The following is a 25,992-nucleotide window of genomic DNA, read 5'->3' on the forward strand; positions in this document are numbered from 1 at the left end:
ACACATTAAGTTTTAAGCATCACTTGTATTTTTTAAATAATTTTATGACACAGATGCTTGTAATACATGTTATGTCTAAAAAAATAAAAATTAAAATTCATCACTATTTAAAAATTATCTTTGATGATTTCAAATATAAAAGGCGGATTAATTGGAGTCCAATAATATAAAGGCTTCATGTTTTGTTAATTTTTATTGAGCTGTTTTATCAGCCTTAAATCTTTATTTCGTCTCTTTCTTAATTTATTGAAAAATTGTAGTGTTTGTATAAAATGATAATTTAAACACATTTATGCTATTTTGTTTATATTTTTGAGATTTTTTATGATAGACTCGTGTCAAGCTTTTTGCTTGAGTTCTTTTGGGTTCTTGGGGTATAAATAGCATTAATTTTAAATATGTCTGAAGTATTTAATTTAAACCAAATTTTAATTTAGCTTGCAATTCTTTCAGTCTTCTCATAATAAAAAAAAAGTCTTGGTTTGGCATAAGAGATATTTTCAATGATCACTAATACTTGAGTTAAAGTATGAGCTTTGACTTTACAGTGTGCCATGCATGAAACATTCAACATTTTTGAGTTTAATTTTAATTTTAAATTGAATTTAATCAACTTTTACTAGCTAGCAATCGATTTACTAAAGAAATAATTGTTAGGAATTCATTATTTATTAAGCATTTATAATGTTTGGCCATATTTACAAAGAGAATCTCTTACATAATTCCACATTCTTAAAATCAAACATTTGTGGAAGTTTCGTACTCTAAAGCTTTCCCATATTTTAATAATGTTGCTACAGTTAGTAAATAATTTTTTATGTGGTAAAATAATTTAGGTAAATTCTGTTCATTGTTATTGTAAAGAAATATAAATAAGAATTTTTTTTTAAAACTTCATTCCTTATTATAAATAAATTTTGCTTTATATTTTTCAAGAATAATATCACAGAAGAGAATATTTTGAATTCATCAATTAGTTTCCTGCAACTGACAACTAATCCTAATAGTTTGAATTCTGCTGATATCCACTATGCTTCTCAAATTCTGAAAAATATGGCTGATGTTTCTTCAATTGCTATAGAGGTAATACATTTAAAAAGAAAATTATTTTACATAGTTACACCATAAAATATGATAATTTATTTTCTCATTTAATATCTGTATTTTGCATCACTCATTCCAATCTTTCTGCACCTATTATACACTTGGTTAGAAGGGGAAAATAAGAGAAAACCACTGAAAAGGAAGACATGAAAATGTGTTGGTTCATGTGGGACAAGTTAAGAAATGTGCCATGCCACAATGAGAGATCTTGACCACAATATGCAGCCTTACAGCATCATTCCACTTTAAAAGACCAGTATTTGTTAACATAAAGACTGGAAGAAATTGATTTAGAGAAATCTATTTCTATCAATCCTGCAACCACACTTTCTAAAGTTTAATCTTTCACTCACAAACTCAAGCTTTAGTGCATACATTACCCCTTTGGAATTTTAATTTAAATAACGTAATTTTTCGACAACTATTATTTTCAAATAATAGTATTTTTTATTAGGTTTCAAGTAATAGTATTTTTTTTATTAGGTTCATCAAAGGTTTAGTTAGAGCTTGGGCTAATGGTGGGATGTATTTTTAAAAGGAGGGTAAAAATTTGTTTATGACTTGAATGTCCAGCCATGACCGTTTTCCAGATAGAAGTTTTTTGTGGATCATGCACTGATATTGTTGTTGAGAGATCTTGATGGAATATCATTTAGAAATTTTTTCTTTTTTGTAAGTTGAAAGTTTTCATATTCAAAAACATATTTTAAAGAGTTAACTGGAACACACACGAATGACAAAATGCATGCACGAAATGAAAGTGCTTTTGTATTTTCATTTCATGCAATGGAATGAATGTGTAATTAGCACACTATTAGCAAGCCTTTTCTCAAAACAGAATTTTGCAGAACAGAACTTATTGCCTTATTCATTTGATTTAACGAGGAAGTAAATGTTCTGACAATTTTTCTACTCAAAATTTAATACTCAACTTTGAGTTAGTTGATTGCTATTCTAATGAGTTTTTCATTTAATAGGTGTTGGATAACATTGTTTCAACTTTAGATCACCTTATTCAAGCTGCAAATGCGATGCAAACTAACAGCTTATCTTCATCTAATGTTTCTAATGAGTAAGATTTTAAACTCTATAACTTTATTATTTTTCTTACGATACTTACGTTTTCATTATTTTTTTTTATGTAAACAAATTATGCATTTTTCTCTTATTTTAAATTCTTTCTAATTTATTTTAATGAATTAAAAAGGAATGTAACATTATGGAACATTAAGAATATGTATTTTTTTTTTAATGCTTATTAAGTTAAAACTACTTATCTTTTTTCTTAAGTAATTCAAATAAATTATAAGAATAAGTAATTCAAATAAATTTGTATTAAGCACATATTAATTATACAATTTATTCATCAATGTAACATAGTTGCTTATTTATTTCCTCATCTTCTCTTCAATAAATAAACCAATTTAAATGAAAAAGTTCTTCAGTTAAAGAAATTTTATAAATTTCGTAAATACATACAATTGTGATGTTTCATATGTAACTCTAAATTTGTTATGTCTAAAATTTTAAATAATATAGTTTTACTCACAGTACTTTTTTTGCCTATGTGTTGTATTTTTATTTTTATTTACTTGCAGGCTATTGAATATAAGTTTTAAGCCTTTGTGTATATGTAAAGATATAGATAGAAGAGTTATCTTTGTGTTTAAGTAATTAAGTAGAAAGCAACATATTAAGCAGAATTATTAATACCAAATAACTACTTTTATTTGTTAAATTGTTTAAAATATGCATTACGAGTACTCAACGTTGTCTAGCAATTGTAAAAATGTCTAGCAATTATCGTGCAATTGTCTAGCAATTAGCAAATGTCTAGCAATTATAAAAAAATTTTGAATTTCTTAAAAAAATATATGGGAAATTATAAAATGGTTTTGATGCTACTGTTTTTACTTGATGTTTCTAATTAAACTCTCATAATGTGGGGTTTTGTTTTATTAAAAAAAAATTTTTTTTAATTTTGTGACCAACGGAAATTTTTTTTTAATGATTTAATTTAAAATAAAACAAAACACTGTGCTGTCAAAAGTCAGCAATATCAATTAAAAGCATTAAATTCTTAATGAATTTCTGATCACACTAAATTTGGAATAAATTTCTGATGAAAAATATTTGTTGAACTGAAATAATTATGAAGTTACTTTTTTTTGAAAAATATTGCTGATTAAACTCTAGTAATGTATGGATTTGTTTTTATTCTTCAGAATTTTTTTTTTAATTATGTTGCAAACAAGTTTGAAAATGTTTGATCAAAATTGAAGTTCACTAAGAAAACTTGCCCTACTGAAGTATACATGGTTTTAATTAACTAAATCAATATATATGTATATATCTCACTGAATTAGAAATAAATTTCTGGCAAAAGTATCTTGGTTAACTGAATTGTTTTTATAGCTACACCTATTTAATTTGATACTACTGATTAAACTCTGCTGATGTGGGTTTTCTTTTTATTTAAAAAATACTTAATTATGTGACCAACAAATAAAATTTTTAATTTAAAAAAAATGTATATCAAAATAAAGGTTTAATTTATCTGTATCAAATAAAAATAGGCTCACTAAAATAACTGAATTTCTGAAAAAATTATTGCCTATCTAGACTAATAATTAAGCTCTGATGTGGGATCTTTTTTTATTTAAAAAAATATTCATTTGTTTAATCAACAAATAAAATTTTTAAAGTTAAAAAAAATGTATAGGAAAAGAAATTAATTACAAGATATAATTCATTCATATCAAATAAAAAATGGCTCGCTTAAATTGAAAATCGCTTACTGAGTTTGAGATGAATTTCTGGAAAAAAATATGCTAAAAAACAAAACTGTTTTTGTTGTTATTTTTTTAAACATTTAATATTGCTCATTAAACTCTGGTGTTGTGAAGTAAAAGTTTAAGAAATTGTGTATTTAAAGTTAATATTTTATAACTTAATATTTTTAAATGTTTATTTTAGATTAATTGCTTCATATGACAGCATAGTTTCCAGAATTGAAACTGGTGATCAAATAATCAAATTCGCTAGAAATAATATTGCTCTCAGCATAATTCCTTTGAACACTTTGGAATATAGATTTACTACAGGAGGTATTCTGGAAGATTGGAATATGAACATTACTACTCTCTATAATGGAAGTGAAAGACAATTGAATAAAGTGTTTGGAGACTTCGAAGCTGGAATTGTCTTACCAGATTCCTTGGTGGTGGAAAAATATGCTGAAAATACTAGCAAACTAGCTGTAACTATACAACAGAGCTTTCATTTTGTGAAAAATATTGCAGTTGTAAGTCCATTGATCGCTGTTTCTCTCGGAAATCGACATATATATGATGTTAATCCTCCTATCGAGATGATTTTTAAAATTCACGAGGTTAGTATTATTTGCTTGAATAACGTTAATTGAACTTCTATGATGAAATAATGAAATATTAATTACATTGTGTCTAATAAATATTTTAGGGAATATTTATTAAAACTGTGTTTGAGCCTTTTTAATAAATTTCTTTTATGCTTCATATTTAGTGATTAGTGTATGATCTATTAATATGGTGATGCAGTGAATTCTTTAGGGAGCAACTACTCTTTGTTCTACAATATTTTCTTAAAATGATCGTTAATGGAGGTTGGTCATTCTTAAGGGTTACCTCCATTGACTTTAAAATGTTATCAAAGGTGCATGATTTTTTGCAAGCGATTTTAATTTTAGTTAGTGTCATTTCCTTGGTGTGGAAATGTCACTTGTATTGGCTTCATGAAAACCAGATCAGTGAATTAAATTTGGCATCAATAAAAATTATTCCTATTGATGTAATTATGAGTAAAAACAAATTTACTTATTATGAATAATAGAACTATTTTGAATAAATTTACAATTATGTTTTTTGTTTAATTTTGCTTTTAATTTTATGTCATAAAAATTAGTTAGCTTTAAAAACTGCTAACAGGTTTGTTTATTTAAGATGCTTAGTTTTTTCTAAAATAACTTTTTTTTCTTATTTAACTAAACTTCTCTAAAAATAAATCATTGATAGCATCGTCTTTAGTGCACTCTGACTTCAACATGATGTTGTAGATCTCTTTCAGAGATCGTTAAAAAGAACTCTTTGAATCTCACATAAATATTTTGAATATCTCTATATCTAAAAGCATTACAATTTTCATGCTGGCAAATTGATGTTTATGTTTGTTGTATCTTGATGTAAAAATGCCACTTATTGACGAAGTGCGGCTGATCTTTGTAGTGCTCCAAATCCACCATATTATTATTTTTTTTTGTTCATAAACAAGTTCAACTATGTGTTTTATTCTTTAAAATAAAATGAATACAATTAAGTTGATTATTTTTGCAATTTTTGTTTTTCAACAGGTAGTTGATGCAGGTAATGAATCAGAATATAAGTGTGCTTATTGGGATGAGCAATTAAATGAGAACTTTGGTGGGTGGTCTTACAAAGGATGTTTCTCTCAGTTGATTCATGATAACCAAATGCAATGTTTATGTGATCATCTTACCAGCTTTGCTGTCATTCTAGTAAGTCTAGGGCTTTGTAAATATTATTTTAAATTTTTTAAATAAAATTAACTTGTTGTTATTAAATGTGAGAGGTCTCTAACTTATCTATCAAAAGATCGTTATTTGCCTAACAAATACATAGTTAAATCACAAAAAAGATTGTGAATGTTTCTTAATCAACCTATCTATTTTCATACTTCGCACACAATGTTACTTTGAAGTATTTATTGTTCTGAAACTTGTGTTCCCTGTTCTTTAAGATGTAGTTTTATGTAATGAAATTTTTTGGGTTTTGTAGGTTTTAAAATTATAAAAACTAACTTTGGAAAACCTTTTAATTTAATAGTACAGTGTGCAAAATAAAAAATCGTCCACCCTGAATAACTTTTGTTCTAATGATCGGATCTTCTTGTTCTAGGAATCAATCCTAATGGTTCCTCAAATATACTAATTAATTAGTGCAGATGATATTTTAAATTATGAAACCAGACGTAACAATGTACTTTCTCTGAATAAACATACCTTTTCTTTGATGGATTCGGATCCGAAGATAATATCATGCAAAAAAAAAAAAAAAACGTTTAGTAATTATTCTATATTTTTATTATTTTATTTAATAATAGTCACAAAATTTTCTTAATTGTAAGATTTATAATTTCTTACATTTTAAAGAATGTAATTTTGGATAACAAAATATAACATTTGGGTGTAGGTCGAATTGTTCCTGAGAAATTGAATTTTAAAAATGCAATTTTTTAAAAATTTGGTTTCTCAGGAACCATTAGACCAATTTCACTCAGATTTTGTATTTTGCCATGTAAAATTACATTCCTTAAAAAGATATAAAAATTTGTATATGTTACAATTTAATTTTTTTAAATTACTATTAAATAAAATAATAAAAATGTGCTTAGAGTTATATTTAGCAGGGAATTATGTTTTAATAAACCAATTTTAGAATTGTGTGTAAAAATGTTTCAATTTGCTCAGAACGTTCTCTAAATATGATGAAACAACGCTTGACTGGAAATGTGGCTATTCTTACTTGAAGGTAATCTTTCTATGATGTATAGAAAAAAAAGAATGTTGCAATACCTACTTGTAAGGCACCGGGAATATTCTCAATCGGTCATTTGTCAAAAATCTGAATAAATGTTTGATTTATATTAACTGACCTCAGTGACTAGATTTCTATTATCTTTTTTTAAACCCATCAAATGAAAAAGAAAGAAATTTCCAGAGGGTAAGGGGAATTGAGAGCTTTTAATGCATCTTTTCTATTTGTGGGGTTTCTAACCTGTTTTGTCCAGATGAAAAGATCAAAAGATGCCACCCTGAATTATTTCACATGATCAGTATCATTTTATCTCATTTCTTTGCAAAGATAAAGGAAGGTGATAGGATAATGATTGATTCTTAAGTAGTGAAACAGCATTTGTTTAAAATATACAGTAAAACCTGTTTTTATGCGATGGATAGGAACCGCATGAAAGAAATAGTAAAAAAAAATATTCGAAAATTTTATAAAAACTTACATATAATAAGCAACTTTGTACGATATACTACCTAAAATGTTTTTTGTGCGGTGGATAGGGACCGCATAAAAAACCGCTTAGAAAATACATCAATGATTAATGAAATAGATGAGAGAATGCTTTCAATTAAATAAAATAATTAAATTAGACCTAAAGAAATTGTAAAAATATTTAATTCGTCATTGTACATATACATAGAGAAGTTTTCAAATTATACATTAAATAGTTTGCTGCTACTCGTCGTAATCCAAAACGCAAATCTTCTTGTGATGAATTGGTTGGAAATCGCTTTCGTCGCTTGAAGATAGGATTTGAATTGATTTGTTTTTTGGTACCATAAAGTCAGTGATCAGTTTTTGTGACGACGGTCAACTGGTCAAGGAGACCACGTAATCAGAGTTCGTTCACAACGTGTATGTGTACATTGATAGAATACATTAAACTGGTGCTACAGTCGCTAAGATTCATATACCGCATAAAAATAAATCACACAAAAAAAATCGCAAAAAAACAAAATCGCATAAAAAAGAACCGCGCAAAAAACAGGTTTTACTGTATATATAATTCTTTTTTTCTACCATTCACAATTTAAATAATTTTTAATGTTTTTAAATTTTATTTTTTTCAGGAGCTAAAACCTGGAGATCAATTGTTAATTGGTCACGAAATGACTTTAAGTATTATAACATACATTGGATGCATTTTGTCCATTTTGGGTTTAGGGATAATAATTCTTACTTTTGTCCTTTTCAGGTAAGTTATTCCAATGTTTACATAAAGTAATTTTGGCAAGCCCTTGTTCTAGTGATATTTACTACTTTATTTAAGATTTTCATAAAACATAATTTTTAAGATTCAATTTAAAATAAAATATTAAATATGATTTATTTCAGGGAATAAAAAATGTATGCATTTGAATGGAAAACTGATGAAGTTCATTTTTTAGCATTAACTGAATTTTATTTGCCTCAAATGTATGATAAATTGTTTCTCAGAAAGGTTGCCCTAACCCTCTAAATCCACATTAATTACCTTTCTTCTGTTTTTATTTGGTTCATAGTTTTATGTCTGATATGGTTTCTGGCCCTGAGAGATTTTATTATCTAATTTACTTATTTTAATTTTTTTAGCTTGCATTAGACATAGCAGAGCAACATCTGGTTCATGTACTCTTAAATTTTAGAGTTAATCCATATGTCTTATTTATAGGAATTTTTTTTTAATTGTAAATAATCCTTATATCTGGGCTTTCTCTTAACTTTATAGCCAATTTATTTATGGAGCAATACTCAATGTGGGCCAGTATTGTTACTTATAGATACTTGTTTTGTAGATAATTCAATTTTAATAAACTAACCGTGCCATACCCAAGGTGGTAGAAGGGGATATTACTCTGAAATTAAATGTTAGGTAGGTAGTTCAAGTTTATTTACAATCTTCTGAATACAAAATTCTATTTGAATAGGCCAAAAGGACTAGGTAACTAAATGTCCAAAAATTCAAAAGTAATAATTTGAATATAGAGTCAGCTGAATGAATGGAAAGAATGAGTTTTGTTTTAGATGGCATAATAAGTTGAGATAACTAGAGATGGAAGTCAGATTAATATCTGTATAATTTCTGTAATTAATATTGGTAGCACCATGGATTGAAAACAGAGTTCTCAGTGGTAAATTGGAATAAATGATTCAGTGTGGATATTCGAATAGACATTAAAATAACATTGCATCTATGGAATAACAAATGGGACTTTATTATTATATTTTTCTCAAAGTTTGCCTTGAAACCACTAGTTAGGATTAGCAGAATTCTAAGGGATCTGCAAAAAAAGCTTGAGTCACTACTTTATAGGAAGCTCATTTTTTAAATTAGTTTTAAAATATATTAAAATTTTGTTAATTTTCTTTTGTTTCCTAAAATACGCTTTCATTTGCATATATTTTTTTAGTTTGTATTGTATAAGTAAATTGTTTGAAATATGAATAACTTATTAAAAACTTCTGTGTGGCTTAACATTTCTATTTAAATCAATTGTAAAAGTTATTTTAAAATGCTTAGAATATATATAATAAAAAATTTATGTATATAAAAATAAAATACGAATTATATATTTTTCAGAAAATGGAGGAAGGAATTGAAAAACAAGGCCTTATTTAATTTGTCTTTAGCACTTATAAGTTTCCTCATCATTTTCTTAGCTGGTATTGAAAGTAAAAACTCTCAATCTATTTGTTTGGCAGTTGCCATTTGTCTGCATTTTTTCATGCTGGCATCCTTTGCTTGGATGCTTGTTGAAGCTCTTGTGCAGTATCTTAGTTTTGTGAAAGTGATTGGTACTTACATTCCATGCTTCATGCAAAAAGCTGTGGCTTTTGCTTGGGGTAAGTTTATGTTTAATATCTATAACATGTAATAAAATAAAGAATTTATATGCATGCCTGTCAATGTGTCTGTATATCGGATCACGGGTATATTGTAAGCTCCAAATGTATGACATTCAGCATGAAGTTAAATGAGTTCAATTGTAAAAAATTCCTAAGTCTGGTTTTTTATTTTTTTATTATTTTTAATTCAGAGAAATTTAAAAAATGGAATTTTCTGATTGGCTTAGTGGACGCCGTTGTTTCCAAATTAACCATAGACGATTCAGTTTTGTCAAATGTTTTAAAAATCACATCAGTGATGCTTGTTAACTTATAGATCTAATAAAAAAATTGCTTATTACACGTTCTCTAATACTTAATTACTTTTTATTCTTCATGCCAGATCATCTGACTGACCAACGTTATTGTGGTAACATAGGCGGACAATGTCATCAAAGTTTTGTTTCTTAGGTTATCTGAAGCCACATGTTTATAGTTGTGCTTTTAAAATGTGTTACTATAAAATTAAATATTAAAAACAACAGAAATGGAAATGAAAAATAATATTTATTTATTTAAATAAAATAATAAGCTATGTACTAAAAGACAAAATTAATGGAGAAATATTACTAATAACATAAGAGAGCATAAAAAAATTGGCAAATCATTATGCCTCAGTGATGCTTATTTAATTTTGGTAATGTGTACTAATTGAAATAAAAAAATAAGCTATGAACTAAAGAGCAAAATTAATCTTAAAAATATTCTTATTCTTTATGAGGACCATGAGTCACCAAAACTATTATTGCAGCAATGATGCTTTATTTTGTAATTGGCACTACTGGCATAATGGTAATTGGTGTAGTTTTAATCGGTACCAAAAATACTTTTATGTAAATACAAAGTATTTTATGAGTAAATCTGGTGTTAATTATGGCTGCACCAATACTGTACATTACTGTACAAAGATTTTAGTGCAAGAAGATATAAGTGCATTGCATAAGTTATGCAAGAAGATATAACCCTCGAAGATATAAGTGCAAGAAACATTATGACAGATGATACTGATTACAGTTAATCCTTATTTTGATGGGATAAACTACTAACTACATGATTTTCCCAATCTAATAAGGTAAACCTAAAAAAAAGAGCAACAAATAATAATAAATATATAAAAAACTTTGAAATTATTTTAGCCTTATTATTTGTGTCAGTATTTGTCTTAAAGTTTTGTGCACGAAGTGTTATTCAGTACTGATTAATTGCTGCTTATTTCATGATGAAGATGTTTGACCATTATTGTATTTTTTGTTAAAGGATTTTTTAGCTTTCAGGAATTAGATATTTACTATGTTAAATTTAATAAATAAAGTTTGCTTGGCTACTACTTTTTCCTACCTCTATAAATTTTTTTTATCTTTTTTCTATTGTATGAAGTGTTAAAAAACCAAGTACAAAGCATAACATTCTTGGAAGCTTACTTAATATACATACTTGATATACTTAAGTACTTGACGGTTAATTTCAAATTAAGGAATAATTAAGTTTTATAATATTCCAACAAGCAGAAGAAATTCAAAGTACAAGCTACAAATATTGTCTAAATATTGTTCATATGTTGTTAAAAATTTAAATTTGTCCTTTAAAACACTGATTTAGTAAAGTTGAATAAATTATTGAAATTGATTTTAGTTAAGAAAGGGATTCATCTAAGAATGTCAATCAAAATTCTTTAAAAACAAAAACATTTATAGTTTTATTATACTCTTGGAATTTTCTCTCTATTGTATTTTCTTTAAAAAAAATTTTGTAGGCACTTCTCTGTGTGTTAATAGGTTATTTTCTTATTTCTGACTTCTAAACTAATATTATTAACTAAATTACCTTTTCATGGGATTTGATATTTGCTTTCAAGAAACAGTAATATTGTGTTACTTTATTGAAAATGTTAACTGTTTTTATTTTTAAAATGATTTGCAATAATATTTTTCTTTATATTTCAGCTGTAATTTTCGAAAATGTTTTATTATATTTCATAAATTACTCACTAAATTATGTATTAAATTATTTATTGCAGGTACACCCTTACTTATTGTAATAACTGTGTCAAGTATAAATTATGAGTATTATACTTCAAGAGATAAATAGTAAGTTTTGTTACCTGTTATGTTTCAATTTTGTGCTTAATTCTTGGTACTGATTAGTGTTCATAAAAACTATATTCTAAGTTATTCATTTGTAAACTAAAGAATCGTTTTGTGCTTTCAAATAATTGTTTTAATAAATATAGTTCCTTCTTGTTATTTCAGAGACATTCATTTCTCAATTATAAAATACAGTGAACTCTCACTTATGCACCGGTGTAAGGGGCCAAGAGAAAAAAGCACATAAGTGAAAGAGGCGCATAAGTGAAAAACTTCAAAATTCTAAAACGCAACGTAAATTACAGTGACAATATGAATAAATATGTTTCTAAAGATTAAATGTTAATATTTATACTGTTTTGGTATTAACTATAATTATACAAAGAAAAAATTTAACATACCTTAAGACAATTTATTTTCTTACAAAATAATCTTAATACATGTTTGTATTTGTTTTTGCCGACGTTATTCAAAAGCAGTTTTTTCCAGTTCATATAAATGGGATAAGGGGGAGTTTCAGAAGCAAAATTAAATTGTGAATAGTCAGGAATAGTGTCTAAAGCTTTCAATACTGCTGTGTGATTTGGAGGAACTTTATCATCTCGTCAGTATCATCCACCACATTCTCATCATTCACAAGTTTGAGTTAGATATAAATGAACAGTTCTTCGCAAAAAATGTGAGTTTTATGGGAGGAGGTGAAACATCACATGATAAATCTATAAGAAAAGTACTTGACGTCATAATATGCTGCACAATAAGTTGTTCAAGTAAAACAGATCACCTCACTAAACAGATCACCTACTTTTATGTCCATCTGACTGCAAGTAAGTGATCGCGGTCTCTTTCATCTTTTGTATTCCAGGTGTCTTCTTTTTCTAGTAAACAGCATGGGAGTAAAACTAACCTCTGGACAAGAGGAGCGGTCATTTTGTTAAAGATGAATGGGCTTTCATTGTTGTTGGTGTAAAAGATAAGACACCCTATTCAAAATTTTAGAAAGAATGTCTTTCCAGAAACAGCAAAAATGAAAAGGTTGCAGGGGGAAGCAAATTCAATAGGATCTAACAACATATATTTCTTTTTATCTGTAACAAGGATTGCCCATTTGCTTCATTTTTAATTTAAAACATTTTTTTTTTCAAAGTAAAAATATTTAAAGGATTAAAAAATTAAAATGCTAGCCTAAAATTTCGGCGCATAATTGAAAAATTTATTTTTAGAGCGACGCATAAACGAAGGATGTTTATTATTATTTTCCTATCTAATGTACTGGGACCTATAAAAATCGTCGTATAAATGAAAAAGGTGCATAAAAGAGGTGGTGCATAAGTGAGAGATCACTGTATATTAGATACCAATATAATTGATCTTTTTTAATTTTTTATGGTCTGTTTTCACCTCATGTTTATATGCATTATGTCTTATATCTAAATCTGAAATTTTAAGCAAATTTTAGATTTGAATTTAATTTTTTAAACAAGATTAAAATTTTATACAGTTATTTATAATTAGTTTAAATTAATTAGGATGTTCTTCTGTATGAAAGTGATTGAAAATTTGGTACTTGTCAAATTTGATAATCAAAAACTTTTGTTCACTTTCCATGGTGATTTATTTTAATTATTGCTTTTTGCAAATAATGCAATAAATTTTGCTGATCTCTTGTTCAACATTTTAAAAGTAATTTGATTGACTAACTCAAAATGCTTATGGTAATTTTTTTGATGAATTTTTTGTTGTTTGATTTTTAATTTGTGCTTTTTTGTTTCAATTTTAAGGCCTTTTTATATTTATGATTTTTTGAAATATAAGTTAAATGTAAATATATTTTAGTCTGTTCTGTTTCCTTGTAAAATTAAATTTATGGAATAGAATGTTGATGAATTTCTTAGTAGTATTTCTTGTTGTGTTTGGTGAGGCAAAAACATTTGTTTTCACTGTCATCAATGCAAAATTACTTAACTTTTGGCACATTTAATAATTGATAGAGGCTTAATGAGTAATTTATATTACATTGAAATCTTTGGTTAAACTACTAGTCTAAAATTAAAAGTTATATTTAAAGTCATCTAGCCTAAATTCTGATTTTTCAGATTTAATATTTAGTAATATAGGGAATGTAGCCAATTAAAAGTTTAAAAAACATATCTGAAAAGACAATGCTACCTCAGAGCATCCATATAGATTTCTACCAACAACAAAGTAAACTCATGTAAGTTCATTAATTATTTTTTTTTGAAAGATACTTTGCAAAAATTGTTCAAAAGTTCTGATAATTTTCTAAAGACATAAAGTGTTTAAATTATTTTGAAACTTTTATTTTATCAATTCACTTAATGTTTGAAATGAAGTTGCATCATATTTAATTTTTTACATAAAATAAATATTTCATTTGTACTGATGCAAATATTTTTGTTTTGAAGGTTGTATGGACCTTTTATGGATAGAAAATGTAATCAGTTATAAAAAGTTTTTTACCTCCTTTTAGTTAATACTTTTATAAACTGTAATTTTTCTTTTTTTTAAAACTTTTCTCTACTTTTCTTTACTTTCTACTTTTTTTGTACATTATTTACTTTTCTTTCAGTTGTTGGCTGTCAGGAGATATGTTTTACTATGCGGTTGCTACTCCAGTTTTGTCCATGTTGATTTTAAATTTTCTCATCTTCATCATAATTCTTTATTCTAATACTTGTGGAAGACCAAGTAAGCGTCTCAGAAGTAATCGGGATGAAAGGAAAGAAGCAATCACTACTGCTAGAGCCATGTTCTGTGTATCAGTATTACTAGGTATGAGAAGTCATTGTTAATTTTAATTCAAATGATTGTGACATTTTAAACAAAAGTGGAATACAGTGCCAAATATCATTTATCTCAGTGTTTAAGTAGACTCCCTACTTTTGATTACGAGGTAGCGAATTTCTGGTATGTTCTCGTGCAGAAGCTAACCACTGAAAAAGAAAACAAATATGAAAACTTCTATTTTACTATGAAATCTTTTAAAAAGGGTGGAATTTCGAATTATTATGGATGGTTGGGGATGAGAGTTTTTTGTAGTGCTCAGCAGACGAGGATGAAATAAAATCCACTGCAGAGTGGGATCCGTATGACGACACTGCTAATGTCTGACACAGATTATGTCCTGGAATTTTTAAATTTGTAGCTTTATGGTCTGTTTAAAAGGTTTCATTGTTATTGTATTTTTCAAAATACCCTTGAATAAATTATTTTAACTTTTCTTTTTTTTTCTTCCTGAACACAGGGCCGTTTTAATAGCATGCAGGACCCCCGGACGAAAATTTTTTTTGGGTCCTTATAACATGTCATACTGCTGAAAATTGAACTAAAAAACTTCACATACATAAAATAAAGCATTTTTAACATATGCAATAATTTGAACAAATTTAAATACATTTTGACTTAAATTTGTTTTTAGTAAACCCAAAAAAACTGAATTCACGTAAAAATTTCATTGGAACATAGAAAAAAATATTTCCGTTACCTTTTTAAGTTTCCCTGTTGATAAACTATTCAAATTATTGTTGATTGCAAGATAATCAATCACTATTTGTAGAAAGAAAAACAAAATACACACTTTATACAATATAATATATTTTTTTTAAAAAATATATAAGGTAATTTTGTTTAGTCTTAGTTTTTTTTATTAATACAATTTATAAAAAGTAAGAGTCTCAAGGGCTCCCTGAATGCCTGGGCCCCTCGGGCACTGCCCGGGTGTGCCCATGTGTGAAGACGGTACTGCCTGAACATAATTTAAAGTATTGTTTCTGAAAGAAATTTTTTTTTATGTGTATCGAAAATATGTTGAGAGAAAAGGCAAAATTAATCGCATATAACATTAAAAATGTAGTATATAGTCTTTGAAAGAGTAAATTAATACAGAGTAATTCATATCTATCTCATTGTTTATAATGCATAGATATTTCATAATCGACCAATCTGACTGTAATCGCATTACTTCCTGATTTTCGTTAAATTTTGGGAAGTTGACATATACACTGGAATATACGGTAGTCAGATATTATAAACAGTAAACCATAGAATGAATTACGTTTTTCTTACATTCATATTAACATTTTAACTGTTGTCTTTTTTTAGTTGCTCAGTTGAATGTTTTTAATTTTTCTGATCTATATTATTTCAAACCATTTTGCATAAATTTTGTTTTTTCATTGTTTAAAAATAACCACTAGCAGTTTTGTGGCTCTGAATAAAAATATAAATGTATATTTAAGGTACAGATTATTTGTAATTATATATAAAATATTATAAAGTTTATACAGGTCTGAGAATATCAAATAAGATAACCTAGTTAATGAGTATTATTTATAGGCCATTTATATTTGTATTGCTGGTAAATAATTAAAAATTGCCTAAAAATATTTGGTCTGTTCATGATTATTTTGTAATATTACTGCAGTATTAAATATACATTTTCATTTTGAGAAAACTTAAATTAATTTATTTTTAGGTTTGTCTTGGATCTTTGGTTTCTTGGCTGTAGATGGTGCTAAACTATTATTTCAGTATTTATTTGCCTTGTTCACTACTTTACAAGGATTCTTTATGTGTGTCTTCTTTGTAAGTGTAATTACTCTTATTTTTATTTTATTTTTTTCTAATTTGTGATATCTATCTGTTTGCCATTTATTTTTTTCTCTTTAATATTTGCATTGCTATTTATTTTAATCTAAAACCATAAAATACAGTTTGAGTGTGTTACCCAGACCTTTTCCTTTGCTACAAATTGGATTTAACTGTGTTTTTCAACTTATAAAGTGTTTACAAAAGAAACATTTCTGTATGTTTTCCCTCTGGTTTTGACAGTTACGAGTTTAATACATCAAACTAACTGTGCTTTTTATGCAATAATTAAATTTTTTTAAAAACTTCTTTTATGAAATTAGCAATTATTATTTTTAAAATTTAACTCTAATAAGGTTTATTTCAGAATTAAATTCTTCAATTCATTTAATTTTTCGTAAAAAAAGAAATTAATATGGACCAATAGCCATTAAATTTAAATGAATAGCATTAGAATTAAATTGATACATGCATTTTTTATGATCAATCAATATTAATTTAATATCGAGAAAAATTATTGTTATTGAATTTTTTTAAATTTAATAATAAAGTTTCTACACATTATCTTAATCTTTATTTCAAAATCTTAGGAGTGTTATTAGGTAAGTTTGCAGATGCCTAAGGTGAATATGATATTTCTCATTCATTATTTGTTTAATTAGCTGTTGAATATATTTATGATACAAAAGACAGCTAAATTTTGTCTCCGGTACTTAGTTGCTAAGCATGTGTAGTCCAGGTACTACATATGCTTAGTAAAATTGACATTGAGCAAGATAGCTGCAATAGAACATCAATTATTCAAATTCATATTTGGTTCACATTTAGATAGGTGGGGTAATGAACAAGAGAAAAGAATTAAACCAACATAATTTAAAGAATTGATTAAGTACAGAATACAAATTTTGCTTGTTGTAGCCATTATGATGTGGCTTGTCATTCTTTAAATAATGTGTGGTCTCATCTTGTAAAAATTGATTGAATTATTTTCTTGTTACACTATATTTTACTCTTTAAGCAGTTACAAAAATTCATTTTCATTACAAATTCAATTTATTATCTTTACGTTTAAGAGTTTATTAAATCTGAAGAAACCTTTCAATTCCACAATTTTGCTTTCCTCTTATTCACTATTGTTTTAAACAGTGTATAAAAATCCATTATCATTAAAAATTCGCTTCTTTATCTTAACTCAGTTTAAACAATCTTAACTAACAAAATTTAACTCATTATCTTTAAAAATTATAGTGTTTAAAAATTTATAATTTCACAATAAACCTTTCAATTCAACACTATTGCTTTTACAGTGTTGTTTTATGCAATCTACAAATCTTCATTTTCATTACTAGTTCAATTCATTATCTTAATGCAACTTGAAAAATTCTTTATCATAGAATATACCCTTCAAGTCCACTTTGTGGAATTTATTTTTAAACTAAATTGTTAAAAAAAATTCAACATAAATTTAAGAATCACACAAGCATCATTTTTCTTATTTGTTAATGTATTATAGTAATGAGTATTTTATGTATATTTAGTGTTAAATTTGAAGATACGCAAACAATTCTGTAATATTTACATATTTTTTCAAAAAAAGAAAAAAATAATCAAAACATTAATTTTTAATGAATTTGTGTGCAAATTGACAAAAACTAACTTGTTATAATCTTAAATGCTTGAGCATAAATTAGATCCAACTAACACTTTTAATTACTTAAATAAATCATTTTTACAGAGATCTGTATTAGGTGTTTCATTTTTCAGGTATTTCGTCAAAAATCTACTCGTGAACTATGGTTTACTTGGATAACTCAATCACCCACCTCAGATTCTTCTCGCACTTCTCATATCACAGATATCACAAATAGGGCTGTCAGTAATCTATCCCGACAAAGCACACCAAACAGATTAAGCAAAGCTGTGTACAAAACTAGACTCTCTTACATTTTGTTCAATTGAAAAGTGCCAAAAAATTGTACACATTAAAATCTTTATTAAAAATTGTAAATAGGGCAGAAAATTATTCATAGCGCATCTCAAGTTAAGTCATCTGTATGTTTTTTTATTGTTTATAGAAATAAATTTATGTACTTAATAAAGTGTATTGCCATTTAGTTATTATATAGTTGCAAAAGGTTTTTCTTTTAAAAATTTGAATTTTTAATGAAATTTTTTAATAGTTATGAACCCAGTAGCAGAACGCTCCCCTCCAAAAAAGGAAACATAATTATACCATTAATTGCCTAAATTTTTAATAAATAGGTTCAGTTCTTTGAAAATAAAAAAAACCCTTCCTTTTTAGTTTATTTAAAAAAAATTTCTACTAGAAATTGCTTGGCAAGAAAACTAATATTTTATGAAAAAAAAAAATTATCGGGCATGTGATAACATAAATACCCTGATAATTATAGCTACCATAGTTATTGAAAGTTAATTATTTCACAAAATATATGATTCATTGATTGCATGAAATGCATTAAATGCAAAATATATGATTTTGCATTTAATAGATATTTAAGATAGCTATGAATACTTTTAAAAACAAGAAAAAAAAAATACGAATCTGAAATTGACTTATTAAAGCTACAATGTTGTGTTCAATGTAAACTCTATAGAGAAAAAAATTATATTTTAGTTCTTGACTGTAAATTTTGGTTATCAGAAAATCACAGATTATTAAACATTTGTTGCACCTCTCTAAATTTTGTTTAGAGGAACTCTAGTTCAAGCAACAGTAAGAAAATGGAAAAAAACCCTTTTTTTTCTGATCAAACATAATTTTTAAGCTGTCGTAAAAAACAGTGCACATTTTAAGATTATAGACTAAATATAGGAAAATATTCTTCTTAAGGCTAATACTAGGACTCTTTTTGTTATCTTTAATCATTATTTTTAATGTATTCTTTGGACATGATTGTGCTTTAATAATTGTAGTTTTGATTTTCATGTTTTTTATAACCTTCATAAAATTCCTTGTGCTATGTAACGATCTTTAAAGAGTGTTTCTCCAAGTGACGGAATGAGAAGCCTCTTCTATTGTGAAAAAAGCTGTCCCAGAAGAAACAGGTTTCTTCTGACCAAAGTGGAAGAAATATGAAAGACCTTTTTTTTTCCAAAAAAAAAACCCGGAAATTTTACATTAATTTTTTAAGCACAATTTGAATCTATCAATATCAATTTAATAACAATCTCAATCTATTTGAATTAATAATATACATTTTATTCTGCGAGGTTATAAAAACAATCCTGAATCTACATCAAAATCCTGAAAAATATTTAAAAAAATTAAAAATATTTGAAAAAGAAGTAACCACTTTAGAAAATTCTTATCTAAATGGCTTTATTTTAAAGAAAATATTTTTTTATATGTCTGTTTGTGTGCTATTATTACAATTTATTATTTTTTTCAAAAACAATGCTTACTTAAGCTAATGCAAGTATACATAATTAATCAATATATGCGCATATCTATACCTAGTATTTTTTTAGAAGGATAGGTATAGCATAAATCGTGTTTAAAAATCATTATAATAGTGGTTATATAGATTTTAAAATTCTGTATAAGACTATAATAAATAATATAAAAATGGTTATCTTTTTTTAAGAAATAGTAAATGCCCAAAACTTATAACTTTCTGGAATTACCTAGAATTTAATTTGTTTAAATTCATACTATCTTATAATACTTACCAAAACAGTATATTAGTCATTTTTAGTTTCTTCAATTTTGAACAATTTTTTACATTGTCCTGGTTGAAAAGGCTCTGTTTGTATGAAATCCCATCTATGTTCTGAACTACATGGATAATTTCTATGTAATTTTTTTTTATTTACTCTACGAATCAAGCAATAATTATTGGAATTGTTATAAAAAATGAATATTAATGGATTCATGATCATACCTTAATTGCAATTATATTTTTTTGCTTTTCATATAGGTAAAATTTACGTACACTTAAGCCACAAGTACATTAAGTTGCATTGAAGCTTTAAATTTAAATCGCGTTAATATTGCGTTAGCTGTCAGAAAATTTTAGTATGAGCAAGATTTATTGGTTGTTTTTTTTTATCACACCCTTATTTTTTGCAATTTTAAAATTTTTGATTTTTACCTTTGCATTTTTACTTTTTTATTCAAAAAATGTTTCAATAAAAAGTTTGTTTTTGTTTTGTCTATGCTAATTTGTGTACAAAAAAGTGTATAATTTTTAATAATTTAAATTCTGTGTAATAAATTTTAATTGAGATTTTATTTATTACCAATTGTCTAAGAACAATTCTTAGTTTAAATTCTTAGAGCTTGAAATTTGAATGAACTTAACAAAAAACAAGTTTATAACACTTGAATCATATTGCACCAGTGACAATTGTTTCAACTTTTTTTTGTGAGCCAAACTATAAAGCTTACCAGTTATGGTTAAAAATGGAATGTATATTTTAAGATTTTTAAGTAAAATAATAAAAAAAATAAGCTTGTAAGATTTTATTTACTAGTAAATATCTAGACTTTATATTTTATAGTATAATAATGTAAGATATATCGATTGCAAATATTGGATTTTGCTGTCTTAAAAAAGAACAGTATTTCCCTTAATACACAAAAACTTTCTTCCTCATAACCTACAAAACAAGATATACTTTTCAACAACCCCTCAAGTGATTACCATCAATAACAAATCACCCTCATAGTCTATATAATGAAAAATGTCCAGATCTACATAAACTAAACTTTTTTCAAATTCACAATAACTTTTTATAGTTGAAGGTATAAAATGTTTTTATTAACATAATGAATAGTGCAAATTTTGTATGACGATTTGTATTGAATAGTGCAGATTTTTATCTTTTTATACTCTTAAGGAACTTTTCTTTGAGTCTACCAAGTAATTTAAAATTTTTGTTTATAGATGTTACCTGCTTTTATTTCTTTTTAAATTAAAAAAAAACTTTTTGTAGCAATGCTGTTTTTATAACATTCGTTAACGAAAAATATAAGAATTCATAAACCCTATGTTGATAAAACGTTATACCCTGAGTAGCTTTTATTTCAATGTTTGGATTCTTCACTTGCTAAATGCAATTTTAATTATATGAAGAGGTCTCTTTACATATGTGAGTAGGAATGGCGGAATGATTAATTAAGTAACAAAGTTAGCTGCGAAAAAGGTTCTTTCTCTGAATGAATCTATATATTTTCCATGGATTTATGTTTTTTACCATTTAAATTTGAGAGGAGGGGAAAAGAAGACATGATTAAAAAGTCTATGGGCCTTACTAATTTTATCTACAGAATTTTCCGTCATGACTAAAACTATATCGAAGAAACAAAAAAGTTCTCTCAATTATAAAGTTTGCTTGCCAAAAAAAAAATAATTTGATGCAAATCAAAAATTTTAAATTATGAAATATAATTTTTTGTTTTATTAGATATCCAAAGTTTGAAATAAATGGGTCCAATAATTACTGAGCAATAAAAGTTAAAAAAATCTATCATTCTGTGAAAAATAACTGACATTGTTTTCTACTTTAAAAAATCGTAATGGTTTCCGCTATTTTGGATGCTTAACGTTACTGTTTTGCTGCCCAAAAACTATTAAGTCTTAGAAACTTGAAATTACGAAAATTTCTAGAAAAATGGACAAGGCTTATAATATAGTAAAAATTTTTTTAAATTCAATAATTAGTTCGAAGATGTTCAAGAACTGTTAAACAAGTGTATTGAAAAATACTACCCGAACCATTCTACTGGCCGTTGCGAGTGCAACTATGGAATTATAATTTGACATGCTGGAAAGGCCATTTTTATTTATGGACGTAATTTGAGCTTTTTTTGAAATTTTTTATTTGTGTGAAAGTTATTGCATTTTTAAGTGCGTTTCCTTTGCGATTTTTTTACTCTTTTTCTACATTTTGTTTTGATGCATAAAATCTAAGGCTAAAAACTTGAAATTGTGAAAGTTTGTTAAAAAAAATTATAAGGAGCAGAAAAGAATTTTTAAAAAAATTAAAAGTTTGATTATTACTGCAATAGAGGCACAACTAAAAAAAATCAAGTTTTGAGATAAGTGGGTTTAAAGTTTTCATTGCTAAGCAAAATGCATAGGAAATGCTTTCGTTTGCTTAAACGAAGTTTACCTTCAAGTTGAATTATGACTTTGTGCAAGTATTACAACTGAAAGAATGTGTATTTTCATATTTACACATGCTCTTAGTCCAAAACGAGTGTTTTTTGAGTTGTGCTACTATTGCAGCACATGAGCGATTTGTTCCAGAATTACTAACTGTTAAACATGTAGTAAAAAGAGCAAAACCTTTTTGGTAGATCTGTACCTCACTGAAACGCAACTGCAGAGTTGGAATTTGACGTGCTGAAAGAGCGATTTTCATTTATTAGGAGTTTTTTTTCGAAATTTCAATTTGTTCGAAAGTTATTGCAGTTAAGTAAATTTAGTTTTTAGTTATTTAGTAAGTTTAGTTACATTAGTGCAGTAAAGTTTGTTATTTTTTCCACTTTTTTTGCTTTAATTAATGATTACTTATCCATTATTATGAAAAAATTCCTTTCTTTCGAGATTTTTATTTTAGCTGTTCCTGCTTGACCTTGTCAAAAATTACAAAAAATTGTTTATACAAAATAAAGTAAAAAATATGTGAAAGAGATTAGATCTTATCTTTTTCTATCTCTAGCATTATTTGTCTGATTTTTTAAACTCTTAACTGGGACATTTAATATTGATTGTGCAAAAATTGGCATACCTAATAGCTCAAAACTTTCTTGATCATTGCGAAATAATATAATAAAAAAGTAACTATCAAAATACAGTTTCTGCATTAAATTATCTTAAGGTGAATGAGTTTCATAATTGTTTACATTATTTACAATAATAGGGGAAAATGCAAAAAGTTAAAATAACATTGAAGCGCCCAAACATTCAAATTCACCTTGGGGAAAAAATTAAAAAGGTTTGTTTATTCTGAGGAAGTGCAGGTTTATGCTCGACTTACAGTCAAATTAGTATATCTTGAGTAGGTTTCTTCAACTAAGAAAAAAATAAACTATGAAACAAAACTATTTAAACTATATAATTTATACAACTAAAAACTATATAATTTAACTATATATTATATTTCGAAATATTTACAATTTAACAGTATATGTTAATATAATTTCTTATTGTTTTTGATGATTAAATGATAAGCTTTTCTTCTAAGAAAATTTTTCAATCAATATTTCCCTGAATTGTTAAAGACTTATCCTTTTATTTTTCATGAATTTGGCGCTGCACCAAGTTTGCGCCTAGGGACAGATGTCCTCACTTTATGTCTACCCCCTCTATGTCACTGCAAATAGGCTGGTTTTTGATGATTTTAATCCCTTTTTTGCTTTTTTATACCTTAATTAAAATTAGATCTGAGTGAAGAAAAGTTTTCGCTCTGCCCCTCTTATTTATCAATTTGTGAACTCTAATAAATTTTTTGATTTAATTTCGTACAAGGACTCTCTCTAAAAATATAAATTAAAGCTAAGCTTGCAAAACAGTATACTTAAAACTTAGGTCTGTTATATAGTGACGTATAACTTCTCCATGCCAATAATTGTTCATGAAATTGGACTAATTTGCGTTAAGGTATGCGTATATCCGATTTAAAAACCTTAAAATAAACATGTACACCGTACATGTTTATTTTAACATGTGTAAAACATGTTTATTTTAACATGTATTAAACATGTATAAACATGTACACATGTACACTTTCTGCAGCTTACAAAAATGCCTTTTTCAATGACTGAAGTTGTTCCCAAATGGTGTTATGCGGAACCCAAAGGTTCCGTGAAGGGATCACAGGGGTTCCGAGAGTTAAATTTTTTTTTTTACCTGTAATGATTTTCGAAACCTGTAATTGAGTTTATATCCTATTAATTATCTATCATTTTTTAAAAAAATATTTTCATTATTTTTACGAAATTATTTAATTAAAATGCTTGTGAAGAAAGAAAAGCAAAATTAAAAAAAAAATTATGATAATATATTGAATGAATAATGAAAAGGACACCTTTATGGAAAAATGCATTAGTATTTTTGCATGGAATAAAAATTACAAAATTCAACAATGAAGAAATATGTCTCTCTAATAATCATTCTCAATGTTTATTTCGGTGCTTATTCTTCTTTATTTCAGTAAGAACCAAGTTTTAGCTCATGTATATTCAGTTTATGCATGCACTAAAATCTAATTTGAATTATATGCCGCTCCAGACCTGTAAATTTAATTGTCTGACATAATAGTATTGATAAAACGACGCGATGAAATTTTTTTATTTTATTCAATAATCAACTATTTGTATTCATTTATAAATTTATTAATTAAGTTTCGGGCTTCCGTCAAAAGATGATCGATCATTTAGGGTTCCATAGCCGAAACAAATTAGGAACTACTAGACTAAAGAATAAGTTGTGAAGTCATAACATTACTCAATGAGAAGAAAAATGTCATTTAATAAAAATTTTACTGAATTTGAAATTATATTTTACCAATATTTTGCCAGTTTTTTTCCCCATTGTAAAAGTTATGTATAATAAATATGTAAAAATCAAACTAATAGCTTTTTTTTCTGTTCCAACTGAACTGAAAACAAAAATATGTGGTAAAATACATCTTATTGAAATATATCAGTAAAACGCGGAATGAAATATTAGTAAAATATTGACTTACGCGTTATATCATCTGGTATTTTTTCATTAGTTATATACATGATCATATTGTAGTCACCTTAAGCTTAAGTCACCGTCAGCTTAAAAATGTCTTCTGTGATTTAAGAGAGAAAATCATTTCTTAGGTAGGCCACATATTACTTTTACGAAACTTCTGAGATTCGGCAATAAAATTCATTTATCCACAACGCTAATTGTATGCAAACATCTGAGGTTTAGATTGTGATCTATAAAAAATAAATTTTATTACTTAGCGCTGAAGTTTGATTCTTTTTATTGCAGCGTTTCTACATATCCAGAAGTTTATGGATGCTGTTTTATGTAGAAAATAATATGCAAACGATTTGTACAGCTTAAGAATTTTGTTTTTGAGATGGCAACATCTGCTGTGAAAAAACATGAGTCGACATTTTAATTATTCAGTCACTTTCTTCGTGTAATGCATAAAAGTTAATTACTAGTTTTCTTGACGTAAGATTTAATAAAATAAGAAATTTTTTTAGGGAGCGTATATTATTTCTTAAGTATTTTTCTTTACTCGAATAAAAATATTTTATAAAATAAATAATTATAACATTAATTTCGATTTCTGAAACTGAAAAAAAAAGAAGAAAGAAATCCATGGAACATTGTGAAACATTCAAGAATTGTTTTCATTTTTACGAAATACTTTAATATTCGAAATATTTTAAATAAAGAAATTTGTATAGTCATCCAGCACAGAACCAAAGTTCAAACCGGGACGTAATTAAAATTAGAATTGACAATATATTTATTTTAGTATAAATATTTTGAAAGTAGCCATCGGAAAAAAATTTAAAATTGTATTGTTATCCAACTCGGAGCTCAAGTTCAAATCGGAATGTGGTCAAAATTGGAATTAACGATAAATTACCCTTGGCGATAATACCACAACAAATTGTAACGACCAGGAAATTTTTTTTTGTCATCTAGCCAAAACTTCAGCCCTTAATTTAATCGGTTCTAGTT

General features: G+C 26.4%; 1 protein-coding gene and 1 long non-coding RNA gene across 4 annotated transcripts in view; one reads left to right on the forward strand and one right to left on the reverse strand.

Moving 5' to 3' along the window:
* Window positions 1–18,387, forward strand: part of LOC107452101 (uncharacterized) — a 60,732-nt gene extending 42,345 nt beyond the window's left edge. For all 3 annotated transcript variants that reach the window (XM_071178899.1, XM_071178898.1, XM_071178900.1), the window contains 10 exons: window positions 937–1,083; window positions 2,082–2,176; window positions 4,081–4,495; window positions 5,492–5,656; window positions 7,802–7,926; window positions 9,292–9,554; window positions 11,614–11,683; window positions 14,271–14,473; window positions 16,176–16,285; window positions 18,053–18,387. In XM_071178899.1, the coding sequence (XP_071035000.1) occupies window positions 937–1,083; window positions 2,082–2,176; window positions 4,081–4,495; window positions 5,492–5,656; window positions 7,802–7,926; window positions 9,292–9,554; window positions 11,614–11,683; window positions 14,271–14,473; window positions 16,176–16,285; window positions 18,053–18,247 (1,788 nt within the window). In that variant the 3' untranslated portion in view covers window positions 18,248–18,387. The remainder of the gene's footprint in view (window positions 1–936; window positions 1,084–2,081; window positions 2,177–4,080; window positions 4,496–5,491; window positions 5,657–7,801; window positions 7,927–9,291; window positions 9,555–11,613; window positions 11,684–14,270; window positions 14,474–16,175; window positions 16,286–18,052) is intronic.
* Window positions 14,479–25,143, reverse strand: LOC122269887 (uncharacterized). The gene is made up of 2 exons (XR_006225450.2): window positions 25,004–25,143; window positions 14,479–14,634 (listed from the first exon to the last, which is right to left on the reverse strand). It is a non-coding gene; the product is annotated as an uncharacterized lncRNA (long non-coding RNA).
* Between the last annotated feature and the right edge of the window lie 849 nt (window positions 25,144–25,992).

Source organism: Parasteatoda tepidariorum, chromosome 3 (assembly GCF_043381705.1).
Source record: "Parasteatoda tepidariorum isolate YZ-2023 chromosome 3, CAS_Ptep_4.0, whole genome shotgun sequence".
Taxonomy (NCBI): Eukaryota; Metazoa; Arthropoda; class Arachnida; order Araneae; family Theridiidae; genus Parasteatoda; species Parasteatoda tepidariorum.